The sequence below is a fragment of the Panulirus ornatus genome, chromosome 64 (assembly GCF_036320965.1).
Source record: "Panulirus ornatus isolate Po-2019 chromosome 64, ASM3632096v1, whole genome shotgun sequence".
NCBI lineage: Eukaryota > Metazoa > Arthropoda > Malacostraca > Decapoda > Palinuridae > Panulirus > Panulirus ornatus.
This window is the reverse complement of record NC_092287.1, coordinates 8909561-8923982: the sequence shown is the minus strand read 5'-3', so window position 1 is coordinate 8923982 and position 14422 is coordinate 8909561. Positions and strand designations below refer to the sequence as shown.

The following is a 14422-nucleotide window of genomic DNA, read 5'->3' as shown; positions in this document are numbered from 1 at the left end:
TCTTACTTCTTCATCCCATCACTTGCTACCCTTTCTAATCTGCCCACCTCCCACGCTTCTCATGCCACAAGCATCTTTTGCACAAGCCATCACTGCTTCCCTAAATACATCCCATTCCTCCCCCACTCCCCTTACGTCCTTTGTTCTCACTTTTTTCCATTCTGAACTCAGTCTCTCCTGGTACTTCCTCACACAAGTCTCCTTCCCAAGCTCACTTACTCTCACCACTCTCTTCACCCCAACATTCTCTCATCTTTTCTGAAAACCTCTACAAATCTTCACCTTTGCCTCCACAAGATAATGATCAGACATCCCTCCAGTTGCACCTCTCAGCACATCAACATCCAAAAGTCTCTCTTTCGCGCACCTATCAATTGACACTACGCATACATACGTATACTTATATATATCTCTCTTTTTAAACCAGGTATTCCCAACCACCAGTCCTTTTTCAGCACATAAATCTACAAAGTCTTCACCATTTCCATTTACAACACTGAACACCCCATGTATACCAATTATTCCCTCAACTGCCACATTACTCACCTTCGCATTCAAATCACCCATCACTTTAACCCGGTCTTGTGCATCAAAACTACTAACACACTCACTCAGCTGCTCCCAAAACACTTGCCTCTCATGATCTTTCTTCTCATGTCCAGGTGCATATGCACCAATAATCACCCATCTCTCTCCATTTTTCTATTTTCTGCATTTTTCTATTGTATTTATTTGCATGTATGCTTTGTTTCCATGAGAAAAAATTAATTGGCTAATGTCACTTATGAAAATACTATTTGCTATCTCTGTATTTTATGAATTTTTATGACAATCTAAATAAATTAAACATTTCTATAACTTGTCTCTTTCTCATCAAAAAACAGTATCTGAATACTTTCAAAGTGTTTACAATTTTAAAATTTTTCAATATGTAACAATATAGGCAGTGTGAGTTTATATTATGATATAATAAGGCTTTGTTTCATTCATATCTATCCATTCCAAACTCACCTCTTTGATAATGACAACTGAAGGGCTCTAATGAATGTTTGGTATACAGTAAATTAAAAAAATCTAAATTTAATAATTTTTAGATTTAATAATTTATTTTTCTGGGGGTGGTTGTAAAAATGAAGAAAGAGGTAAGGGAGCGAAACATCTTGTTTGTGTAGGTCTAAGCCTGTGGCTCAGTTGAATATGAATTAATGCATTCACATTCTATCATCATAACTATCCTATTCTTCCCCACTTTTGTTATAAAGGATTACCTATATTTTGTAATCATAAAATTGAAAGCTTAAATGAAATTTAGCATACATTAGAAAACGAATCTCATATAGTAATGAGAAGGCTCAACAGATGTTGCAGTTAGCAAGATCTGAAGTTCGTTTTTTTTATCGATGTAGGTGGTAGTTTTCCTGTCCCCTCACCACCACACTCTGTCTCTGAACCCCCTTTCCCTAGTTTCCACTTCTCTTAAGCCTCCATCTATATATATGTTAAAAAGCCACCATGACATCACAAAACTTTGCCTCACCCCTACATGTATTCCAAAAGTTTTGCTCAACTGTCATCCACCCTTACAAATGCATTGCTAATCAATAGAAGGCTTTCACACCATTCAACAGTTGTCCCCTACCTCACATACCCTTAACAGATTCCATAAAGAATGCCACTCAATTCTGTCACATGCTTTCTCCACAATACTTTTCCACAGCCATTTTCACCAGAAAAATCTGATCTACACATACCCTACCTTTCCTAATCTTCTTGTTCCTCAATTATTGTGCATTCAGTAACATCTATCGCTCTATCAATCAACAATCTTGCATACACTTTTCCTGGTATACTTAACAAACTTATTCTCCTATAACTACTACATATATCCTTAGCACCGTTTCTTTTGAATAAAGGAACAATAATAATTTTCACCCAATCCTTAGGCACATCCTTCTTTTTCTAAGCTAACTTACATATCGAATGTATTCACTCTATCACACTTTCTCCACCGTAATCCCATCCACTCCAAGTGCCTTTCCTACCTTCATCCTTATTATAACCTCTTTTTACCTCCCTTCTTGCTTTCGACCCTTGAACTTTTATCTTTATACTTCAATAACCATAAATGTAAAAACTACTGCCTCACCTCCTCAAACATTCATCAGTTCTTCAAAATACTACTTCCATCTTCATTTCACTTCCTCCTTTTGATTCACATTACTTCTCACATAACATTTCCACTCTTACATCCACCTCTTTCCTTTGTCATCCCCTTCCAGTACAATTCCTTATTTTCCCTGAACTTTTCACTCAACTTTCTTCCAAAATGTTTTGAACAGGGAGTACTGAGTTCTGCCAAACCAAGATGAAGTAATATGTTATCGAAGTTTAGCCAACAGTTATTCGATGTAACTGATGCTGTTCTCTTTAATAAACTGGATGAAAAGTTGAAAAAAATAGTGGGTTTTTTTGGTGCTGGGACAGACTTAAAAAATGTGAGAATGCAAAAAAAAAAAAAATGCTTCTGAAGAAAGGTGGCTGCTATGAATTCTGCAAGTTTAAGAAAGTGCACTGACACTGACGGGAAATTTGAAATACCAAAAAGCATTAAGATTCAAGGGCAAAATATAATTTTTCATATTAATAACAAAAATTATATGCTTATGTGGTTCTCGCATACAACTGAATAACTATATATATATAGTGGGAGTATGTGATAGATTGTAAGAAAGTAAACTCTAGATTGATATGAGTAAAACTGAAAGTGGATGGAGAGAGATGGGTGATTATTGGTGCATATGCACCTGGGCATGAGAAGAAAGATCATGAGAGGCAAGTGTTTTGGGAGCAGCTGAGTGAGTGTGTTAGTAGTTTTGAAGCACAAGACCAGGTTATAGTGGTGGGTGATTTGAATGCAAAGGTGAGTAATGTGGCAGCTGAGGGAATAATTGGTGTACATGGGGTGTTCAGTGTTGTGAATGGAAATGGTGAAGAGCTTGTAGATTTATCTGCTGAAAAAGGACTGGTGACTGGGAATACCTGGTTTAAAAAGAGAGATATACATAAGTATACGTATGTACGTAGGAGAGATGGCCAGAGAGCGTTATTGGATTACGCGTTAATTGATAGGTGCGCGAAAGAGAGACTTTTGAATGTTAATGTGCTGAGAGGTGCAACTGAAGGGATGTCTGATCATTATCTTGTGGAGGCAAAGGTGAAGATCTGTAGAGGTTTTCAGAAAAGAAGAGAGAATGGTGGGGTGAAAAGAGTGGTGAGAGTAGGTGAGCTTGGGAAGGAGACTTGTATGAGGAAGTACCAGGAGAGACTGAGTGCAGAATGGGATGTAGTTAGGGAAATAGTGATGGCTTGCACAAAAGATGCTTGTGGCATGAGAAGCATGGGAGGTGGGCAGATTAGAAAGAGTAGTGAGTGCTGGGATGAAGAAGTAAGATTATTAGTGAAAGAGAAGAGAGAGGCATTTGGACAATTTTTGCAGGGAAATAATGCAAATGACGGGAAGATGTATAAAAGAAAGAGGCAGGAGGTCAAGAGAAAGGTGCAAGAGGTGAAAAAGAGGGCAAATGAGAGTTGGGGAGAGAAAGTATCATTAAATTTTAGGGAGGATAAAAAGATGTTTTGGAAGGAGGTATATAAAGTGCGTAAGACAAGGGAACAAATGGGAACTTTAGTGAAGGGGGCTAATGGGGAGGTGATAACAAGTAGTGGTGATGTGAGAAGGAGATGGGGTGAGTATTTTGAAGGTTTGTTGAATGTGTTTGATGATAGAGTGGCAGATATAGGGTGTTTTGGTCGAGGTGGTGTGCAAAGTGAGAGGGTTAGGTAAACAGAGGGTTTGGTAAACAGAGAAGAGGTAGTAAAAGCTTTGCGGAAGATGAAAGCCGGCAAGGCAGCAGGTTTGGATGGTATTGCAATGGAATTTATTAAAAAAGGGGGTGACTGTATTGTTGACTGGTTGGTAAGGTTATATAATGTATGGTGAGGTGCCTGAGGACTGGCGGAATGCTTGCATAGTGCCATTGTAAAAAGGCAAAGGGGATAAGAGTGAGTGCTCAAATTCCAAAGGCATAAGTGTGTTGAGTATTCGTGGGAAATTATATGGGAGGGTATTGATTGAGAGGGTGAAGGAATGTACAGAGCATCAGATTGGGGAAGATCAGTGTGGTTTCAGAAGTGGTAGAGGATGTGTGGATCAGGTGTTTGCTTTGAAGAATGTATGTGAGAAATACTTAGAAAAGCAAATGGATTTGTATGTAGCATTTATGGATCTGGAGAAGGCATATGATAGATATGATACAGTTGATCGAGATGCTCTGTGGAAGGTATAAGAATATATGGTGAGGGAGGCAAGTTGTTAGAAGCAGTGAAAAGTTTTCATTGAGATGTAAGGCATGTGTACATGTAGAAAGTGAGGAAAGTGATTGGTTCTCAGTGAATGTAGGTTTGCGGCAGGGGTGTGTGATGTCTCCATGGTTGTTCAATTTGTTTATGGATGGGGTTGTTAGGGAGGTAAATGCAAGAGTTTTGGAAAGAGGGGCAAATATGAAGTCTGTTGGGGATGAGAGAGCTTGGGAAGTGAGTCAGTTGTTGTTCGCTGATGATACAGCGCTGGTGGCTGATTCATGTGAGAAACTGCAGAAGCTGGTGACTGAGTTTGGTAAAGTGTGTGAAAGAAGAAAGTTAAGAGTAAATGTGAATAAGAGCAAGGTAATTAGGTACAGTAGGGTTGAGGGTCAAGTCAATTGGGAGGTAAGTTTGAATGGAGAAAAACTGGAGGAAGTTAAGTGTTTTAGATATCTGGGAATGGATCTGGCAGCGGATGGAACCATGGAAGCGGAAGTAGATCATAGGGTGGGGGAGGGGGCAAAAATCCTGGGAGCCTTGAAGAATGTGTGGAAGTCGAGAACATTATCTCGGAAAGCAAAAATGGGTATGTTTGAAGGAATAGTGGTTCCAACAATGTTGTATGGTTGCGAGGCGTGGGCTATGGATAGAGTTGTGCGCAGGAGGATGGATGTGCTGGAAATGAGATGTTTGAGGACAATGTGTGGTGTGAGGTGATTTGATCGAGTAAGTAACGTAAGGGTACGAGAGATGTGTGGAAATAAAAAGAGCGTGGTTGAGAGAGCAGAAGAGGGTGTTTTGAAATGGTTTGGGCACATGGAGAGAATGAATGAGGAAAGATTGACCAAGAGGATATATGTGTCAGAGGTGGAGGGAACGAGGAGAAGTGGGAGACCAAATTGGAGGTGGAAAGATGGAGTGAAAAAGATTTTGAGTGATCGGGGCCTGAACATGCAGGAGGGTGAAAGGCGGGCAAGGAATAGAGTGAATTGGATCGATGTGGTATACCGGGGTTGACGTGCTGTCAGTGGATTGAATCAGGGCAGGTAAAGCATCTGGGGTAAACCATGGAAAGCTGTGTGGGGCCTGGATGTGGAAAGGGAGCTATGGTTTCGGGCATTATTGCATGACAGCTAGAGACTGAGTGTGAACAAATGAGGCCTTTGTTGTCTTTTCCAAGCACTACCCCGCACACATGAGGGGGGAGGGGGATGGTATTCCATGTGTGGCGAGGTGGCGATGGGAATGAATAAAGGCAGACAGTGTGAAGTGTGCATGGGTATATATGTATGTGTCTGTGTGTGTATATATATGTGTACATTGTGATGTATAGGTATGTATATTTGCGTGTGTGGACGTGTGTGTATATACATGTGTATGGGGGTGGGTTGGGCCATTTCTTTCGTCTGTTTCCTTGCGCTACCTCGCAAACGCGGGAGACAGCGACAAAGCAAAATAATAATAATAATAATAATATATATATATTTTTCTTTTTCTTTTAAACTATTCGCCATTTCCCGCGTTAGAGGGGGCCAGGTGAGGATATTCCAAAAAAGGCCCAGTCCTCTGTTCTTAACGCTACCTCGCAAACGTGGGAAATGGCGAATAGTTTAAAAGAAAAAGATATATATATATATATATATATATATATATATATATATATATATATTTTTTTTTTTTTAAACTATTTGCCATTTCCCGCGTTAGCGAGGTAGCGTTAAGAACAGAGGACTGGGCCTTTTTTGGAATATCCTCACCTGGCCCCCTCTGTTTCTTCTTTTGGAAAAAAAAAAAAAAAAAAAAAAAAAATGAGAGGGGAGGATTTCCAGCCCCCCCCGCTCCCTCCCCTTTTAGTCGCCTTCTACGACACGCAGGGAATACGTGGGAAGTATTCTTAATCCCCTATCCCCAGGGATATATATATATATATATATATATATATATATTATCCCTGGGGATAGGGGAGAAAGAATACTTCCCACGTGTTCCCTGCGTGTCGTAGAAGGCGACTAAAAGGGGAGGGAGCGGGGGGCTGGAAATCCTCCCCTCTCGTTTTTTTTTTTTCTTTTTTTTAATTTTCCAAAAGAAGGAACGGAGAATTGGGCCAGGTGAGGGTATTCCCTCAAAGGCCCAGTCCTCTGTTCTTAACGCTACCTCGCTAATGCGGGAAATGGCGAATAGTTTGAAAGAAAGATATATATATATATATATATATATATATATATATATATATATATATATATATATATATATATATATATATATATATATGTGAAGCGTCTGGGGTAAACCATGGAAAGCTGTGTAGGTATGTATATTTGCGTGTGTGGACATATGTATATACATGTGTATGGGGGGGGGCCATTTCTTTCGTCTGTTTCCTTGCGCTACCTCGCAAACGCGGGAGACAGCGACAAAGTATAATAAATAAATAAAATATATATATATATATATATATATATATATATATATATATATATATATATATATATAAGCAAAGCAAAAAAAAAAAAAAAATATTATATATATATATATATATATATATATATATATATATATATATATATATATATATATATATATTATTTTTTTTTTTTTTGCTTTGTCGCTGTCTCCCGCGTTTGCGAGGTAGCGCAAGGAAACAGACGAAAGAAATGGCCCAACCCACCCCCATACACATGCCTTGATTCAATCCACTGACAGCATGTCAACCCCGGTATACCACATCGCTCTAATTCACTCTATTCCTTGCCCTCCTTTCACCCTCCTGCATGTTCAGGCCCCGATCACACAAAATCTTTTTCACTCCATCTTTCCACCTCCAATTTGATCTCCCACTTCTCCTCGTTTCCTCCACCTCCGACACATATATCCTCTTGGTCAATCTTTCCTCACTCATTCTCTCCATGTGCCCAAACCATTTCAAAACACCCTCTTCTGCTCTCTCAACCACCCTCTTTTTATTTCCACACATCTCTCGTACCCTTACGTCACTTACTCGATCAAATCACCTCACACCACACATTGTCCTCAAACATCTCATTTCCAGCACATCCACCCTCCTGCGCACAACTCTATCCATAGCCCACGCCTCGCAACCATACAAAATTGTTGGAACCACTATTCCTTCAAACATACCCATTTTTGCTTTCCGAGATAATGTTCTCGACTTCCACACATTCTTCAAGGCTCCCAGGATTTTCGGCCCCCCTCCCCCACCCTATGATCCACTTCCGCTTCCATGGTTCCATCCACTGCCAGATCCACTTCCAGATATCTAAAACACTTTCCTTCCTCCAGTTTTTCTCCATTCAAACTTACCTCCCAATTGACTTGACCCTCAACCCTACTGTACCTAATAACCTTGCTCTTATTCACATTTACTCTTAACTTTCTTCTTTCACACACTTTACCAAACTCAGTCACCAGCTTCTGCAGTTTCTCACATGAATCAGCCACCAGCGCTGTATCATCAGCGAACAACAACTGACTCACTTCCCAAGCTCTCTCATCCACAACAGACTTCTTTGTCGATCTTTCCTCACTCAATCCTACTGAAAGTAATAACCTTGCTTTATATATATATATATATATATATATATATATATATATATATATATATATATATATATATATATATATATATATATTTTCTTTCTTTTAAACTATTCGTCATTTCCCGCGTTAGCGAGGTAGCGCTAAGAACAGAGGACTGGGCCTTTGAAGGAATATCCTCAACTGGCCCCCTCTGTTCCTTCTTTTGGAAAATTAAAAAAAAAAAAAAAACGAGAGGGGAGGATTTCCAGCCCCCCGCTCCCTCCCCTTTTAGTCGCCTTCTACGACACGCAGGGAATACGTGGGAAGTATTCTTAATCCCCTATCCCCAGGGATAATATATATATATATATATATATATATATATATATATATATATATATATATATATATATATATATATATATATATACATATATATATATATATATATATATATATATATATATCCCTGGGGATAGGGGAGAAAGAATACTTCCCACATATTCCCTGCGTGTCGTAGAAGGCGACTAAAAGGGGAGGGAGCGGGGGGCTGGAAATCCTCCCCTCTCGTTTTTTTTTAATTTTCCAAAAGAGGGAACAGAGAATTGGGCCAGGTGAGGGTATTCCTTCAAAGGCCCATTCCTCTGTTCTTAACGCTACCTCGCTAATGCGGGAAATGGCGAGTAGTTTGAAAGAAAGATATATATATATATATATATATATATATATATATATATATATATATATATATATATATATATATATATAAAACTATATATACTTAATTGCCGTTTCCCACATCAGCGAGGTAGCACCAGAAAACAGAAGAATGGCCCATCCACTCATATAAACATATATACACATAATGCCCATACAAGCACATATACATACATATCAAAAGATACAAGTATATACATATGTGCATATTCATACTTGCTTGCCTTCATCCATTCCTGGCACTACCCCACCCCACAGGAAACAGCATTGCTACCCCCTGCTTCACCAAGGCAGTGCCAGGAAAACAGACAAAAAAGGCCACTTTTGTTCACACTCAGTCTCTAGCTGTCATGTGTAATGCACCGAAACCACAGCTCCCTATCCAGATCCAGGCCCTACAGACCTTTCCATGGTTTACCCGACATTTTACATACCCTGGTTCAGTCCAACAGCACATCAACATGTTAAAGCACATTGTTCCAATCCACTCTATTCCTTGCACATCTCTCACCCTCCAGTATGTTCAGGCTCCGATCGCTCACAGTCTTTTTCATTCCATCCTTCCACCTCCAGTTTGGTCTTCCGCTTCTCCTTGTTCCCTCCACCTCTAACACATATATCCTCTTTGTCGATCTTTCCTCACTCAATCCTACTGAAAGTAATAACCTTGCTTTTATTCACATTTACTCTCAACTTTCTCCTTTCACACACTTCTCCAAACTCAGTCATAAACTTCTGCAGTTTTTCACTCAAATCAGCCACTAGAGCTGTATCATCGCCGAACAACATCTGGCACACTTCCCAGGCCCTCTCATCCCTAACAGGCTGCATATTGGCCCCTTTCTCCAAAACTCTTGCCTTTACCTCCCTAACCATCCCTTCCATGAACAAATTAAACAGGCATGGGGACATCACACACCCCTGCCGCAGACCAACATTCAATAGGAACAAATCACTCTCCTCTCTTCCTACTCATACACATGCCTTACATCCTTGATAAAAACTTTTCACTGCCTCTAGCAGCTTACCTCCCACACCATATACCCTTAAGACCTTCCACAAAGCATCTCTATGAACCCTATCATATGCCTCCTCCAGATCCATAAATGCCAAATACAAATCCCTCTGTTTTTTCAAAGTATTTCTCATACACATTCTTCAAAGCAAACACCTGATCTACCACTCTGAAACCACACTGATCTTTCCCAGTCTGATGCTCTATATACATGCCTTCACCCTATCAATCAATACCCTCCCACATAATTTCCCAGGAATACTCAACAAACTTATGCCTCTGTAATTTGAACATTCACCTTTGTCTCCTTTGCATTTGTAAAAATACTAGATGGTGAAAAATTTAAAGACTTACATAGGTAAAATGAGTGAGAGCTCGAAGGGTGTCCATGCACATCTGGCATATCAAAATATTAGATGGAGAAAAATGAAAAGTTATACATCAGCAACAAAAGTGGAAGCAGAAGGAATTACAGTGAACAATGTTTGACAAGGCTGTGCGGAGGAGAGCGGATATGGTGGAAAAGAAATGTCTGAGGAAAATTTATGGTGTGACGTGGTTTGATCAAGGGTAAGAGGAAGGTGTGGTAATAAAAAGTGTGGTTGAGATAGCTGAATCAAGCGTGCTGAATTGGGTTGGCCATATAGAAAGAATGAATGGGAAAGGTTGACAAAGAGGACACGTGTCAGAAGTGGAGGGAACAAAAACAGGGAGATCAAACTGAAGATGGAAGGATGAAATGAAAAAGATTTTGAGTTATCAGGCCTCATCATGCAAGTGGGTAAAAGGTATGCATGGTATAGATTGAATTGGAACAATGTAGTACACTGGGGTCAAAATCCAATCAATAGATTGAACCAAAGTATATAAAGCATATGGGGTAACCCATGGAAAGGTCTTTGGTGCCTGGTTCTGAAAAGGAAGCTGTGGTTTCAGTGTATTACACATGACAGCTTGAGAGTGGATGTAGCCTTTCTTCATCTGTTCCTGGGACTAATGCAGGAAACAGTAATCAAGTATGAAAGAAAAAAAAAATACATAAGTAACACGAATGGAAGCTGGAGGATTTACAGTGAATGCTACTTGAATTTCATCAAATGGGGTAAAAATGCAAATCATACTCCTGCCCATAAAATTTTTAACAATTCATTTAAATTAGTATCAACAAAATTCTCTACACTTAAGCAATTCAATATAATAATCATCTATAATACAGTTTCTGTCATTCCTTTTTAACTTACACAAGTCTCACTCAATCCTTTCATATCCATTCATTCACAATGATTTCAAAATGTTTTATCTCTGTTTCCATCATGAAAGCCCTTCCATTCTATTCCAAAAATTATTCAAATATAATGGGTAACCAGAAGGTTTATTTTCTTTTCACAATCTGAGAAGGTGAAGGGTGTTCTTAGACTATTAATATAATTACCAAAGAATGTTGAGATTAATAACATGTTGGTTTAGCACTACCTTGGTACCAATTGCAGTTCTTATACACAGTCTTGACCTATGCTAAAGGAACTTTGTATGACCATTCCTACCTGTCATTTGGAATCCCAAGATTTTTCTCCATAAATTCATACACTTTTGCAGCATGAGCCTTGTTTTCTTCTACACCCAGTTTACCAATGCACTTGAGAACAGCCAGGGCACATGGTTCGGTGCTGCCACCAAAAGTCATCAACTGATCTGGGACCACTCGTACACAACAATACTGTAATAAGACAATTCATCAACACTGCAGAAGGCTAGTGTTTTGTAATACACTGAAATATTATTTAAAAGAAAAAAAAGGATTCCACTTGCTTGGATTACTAAACAGCAAAATGACTAACTCAAGTTTCTCCATCAATTTAAAGTTTAAGGTACAATGTAAACTGGACCAGTAACTGAAAAAGAATGATGGAAGAGAATGTTAGAAAAAGTGTGTGTGTAACATTTATGGACCAGTGAAAAGCATATCAATTGAATATCATTTGGCTGTGCAAAATGTTTACAGCAGTAATGGCTGAATGAATACTATACAATGTAATGCAACTTACTGAAAAGATGATGTATCATGATAAATGCAGGATTGTGTGAGTAGTTTAAAGTTGAATTTCTGTTTGAAGTAATGTGGATCTCAGTAACAAACAGAGACTGGAGTAGATAAGAAAAGGAATAATATGTTTTGTGTCGATGATAATGACAATAGGTATCGAGGAATACAAAAGGGATTACAAAGTAAATGATGAATGCTAACAAAAGCAAGGAGATAGCATTTATGAAAAGGGAGGCAGCATTATTTCAGAGGATGAAATCCTGCAGAAACTTAACATATTAAAACACTAACAAATCATATGACACAGTATGAAAAATAAATGCTTGTAATATTCTCATGAGGAACATCCAACAAAATTTCAGGCTTTCATTCAAGTAAACCAATTAATATCTAAAATTATGTGCAGTATCAAAAGCAATGTTCAATATAATTACTTAAGAGTAAATGTTATGATACTCAAATACAATGCAATTACAGTGCAATCAACAAACTAATTCTTATCAATGTCCATACAAGTTTTACATCACCTATGAAACTTTTTAAGCATTCCTACTTCACTATACACTTTTTTTCCATAACACTATCATAAAGTATCAATGCTGATTAATTCAACATGATCCAAAGAAACTGCTGATTAACCTGATAGATCTTTGGACAAATACATTTTATAAGTGAAATCTTAGTAAATATATTTACAGGTGAAATCTTAGCAAATATAACATGATTACACACTTCCTAACAAAATCCAGTATATGTACTTCTTACTGCATCACGATGTACTGATTATCACAGATCACACTATCTATTATCTATCTATATCTCTGACCCCTATTCCCAACTGGAACTCCCTAAAGGGGGGTGACCATGGCAATAGAGTCTCCATAACTAGTGAACTCGTGCTGCTTCTAAGCCTTTAGTGCCTTAACCTTAACAGGCCACTGGCAGAGGACGTCTAGCACAGTGTTTACAGAGGCTCCTACCTAATGTTTCTGCAGCCTACTTCTACCTAATGCTCCTGCCTAACGTCCTACCAACTATCTCTACCTTATGTTACTACCTAATGCTCCTGCCTAAAAGTTCTTACCTACTACTACTGTCTATCGCTCCTAACACTTGGCCAAAAGGCAATGCAAGTGCATAGTGCTCACTACACGAAAAGTTAATTACGAAGAATGAGCTATATAAGTTAAGTGTTGTCAAATGTTATGTATGACAAGGAGAGACTGTATGTTTGTGGAGAGAATGCCAGTAGTCCACATGTGGGTGAAGCAGACAGAAAAGACAGCTAACTGCGTCAGAGTGCAACTTTATACAAACAATGAATATTCCTCTAAATCTATACAACCTGGTGAAGAAAGTGATATGATATACTTTATGTATTATTTCAAGAAATAAAGTGTCGAAGTCAAATTTGGCCACATGTTTTCTCTAACTTAAAAACATTAATACAGTCTACCCATAAGTAGTAGGGTTTAATATACCAACAGCACCTCATGGGGTAGCATTCATATTTGTTCATTCAAGGGTGACCTTAGAAAAGAAATTACAAGCTACAGCATCAATCCAAATTCAGCTTGTCTACTGAGGAACACACGGAATGAAATTTCTAACCCATTTATAAAATAAAAATAAGAGACATTAAATAAGAGCACCTACCTGTTCAGGCTTCCCAACAGAAGCACTAAGCACCTTACTAAGGTCTAGCAGCAATGTTGGGGTTACTTTGTCTTTGGGAACATTGGTTGCAATCTCCAGTGAAGGCATTGTTAGTCCTGTAAGTCTAAAATAGAAATGCCAATGTTAGCCTGAAATTCTGGCATACCATTTATAAAAGCAGTTACACTGATTCATCCTTGCATTTACACAAGAGGCATGGGCTATATATACAGTTGTGAGGAGGAGGGTGGATGTGTTGGAAATGAAATGTTTGAGGACAATATGTGGTGTGAGGTGGTTGGATTGAGTAAGTAATGAAAGGGTAAGAGAGATGTGTGGTAATAAAAAGTGTGGTTGAGATAGCAGAAGATGAAGTATTGAAATGGTTTGTTCACATGGAGAGAATGAGTGAGGAAAGATTGACAAAGAGGATATATGTGTCAGAGTGGAGGGAACGAGAAGTGGGAAACCAAATTGGAGGTGGAAGGATGGAGTGAAAAAGATTTTGAGAGATTAGGGCCTGAACATACAGGAGGGTGAAAGGAGTGCAAGGAATAGAGTGAATTGGAACGATGTGGTATAATGGGGTCAACACGCTGTCAATGAATTGAACCAGGGCGTATGAAACATCTGGGGTAAACCATGGAAAGTTTTATGGGGCCTGGATGTGGAAAGGGAGCTGTGGTTTTGGTGCAGTACACATGACAGTTAGAGATTGTGTATGAATGAATAAGGCCTTTGTTGTCTTTTCCTAGTACTAACTCGTGCACTTGCAGGGGGAGGGGGGTGCTGTTTCACGTGTGGCCGGGTGGCAACGGGAATGGATGAAGGCAGCAAGTATGAATATGTACATGTGTATATATATGTATATGTCTGTGTATGTATATGTATGTATACATTGAAATGTATAGGTATGTATATGTGCGTGTGTGGGTGTTTATGCATGTGTATGTGGGTGGGTTGGGCCATTCTTTCATCTGCTTCCTTTTGCTAACTCACTAAAAGGTGAGACAGTGACTAAGTATAATAAATATAAATAACAAAGTAGGAATGCCAACATTTGTATATGAATCCATGAGAGATCTGTATCC

General features: G+C 38.7%; 1 protein-coding gene across 4 annotated transcripts in view; it reads right to left on the bottom strand.

The window, feature by feature from the left end:
• LOC139746239 (macrophage migration inhibitory factor-like) overlaps nucleotides 1-14422 on the bottom strand; it is a 108422-nt gene that overhangs the window by 24625 nt on the left and 69375 nt on the right. For all 4 annotated transcript variants that reach the window (XM_071657247.1, XM_071657243.1, XM_071657244.1 and 1 more), the window contains 2 exons: nucleotides 13332-13455; nucleotides 11176-11348 (listed from right to left, as the gene is read on the bottom strand). In XM_071657247.1, the coding sequence (XP_071513348.1) occupies nucleotides 11176-11348; nucleotides 13332-13439 (281 nt within the window). In that variant the 5' untranslated portion in view covers nucleotides 13440-13455. The remainder of the gene's footprint in view (nucleotides 1-11175; nucleotides 11349-13331; nucleotides 13456-14422) is intronic.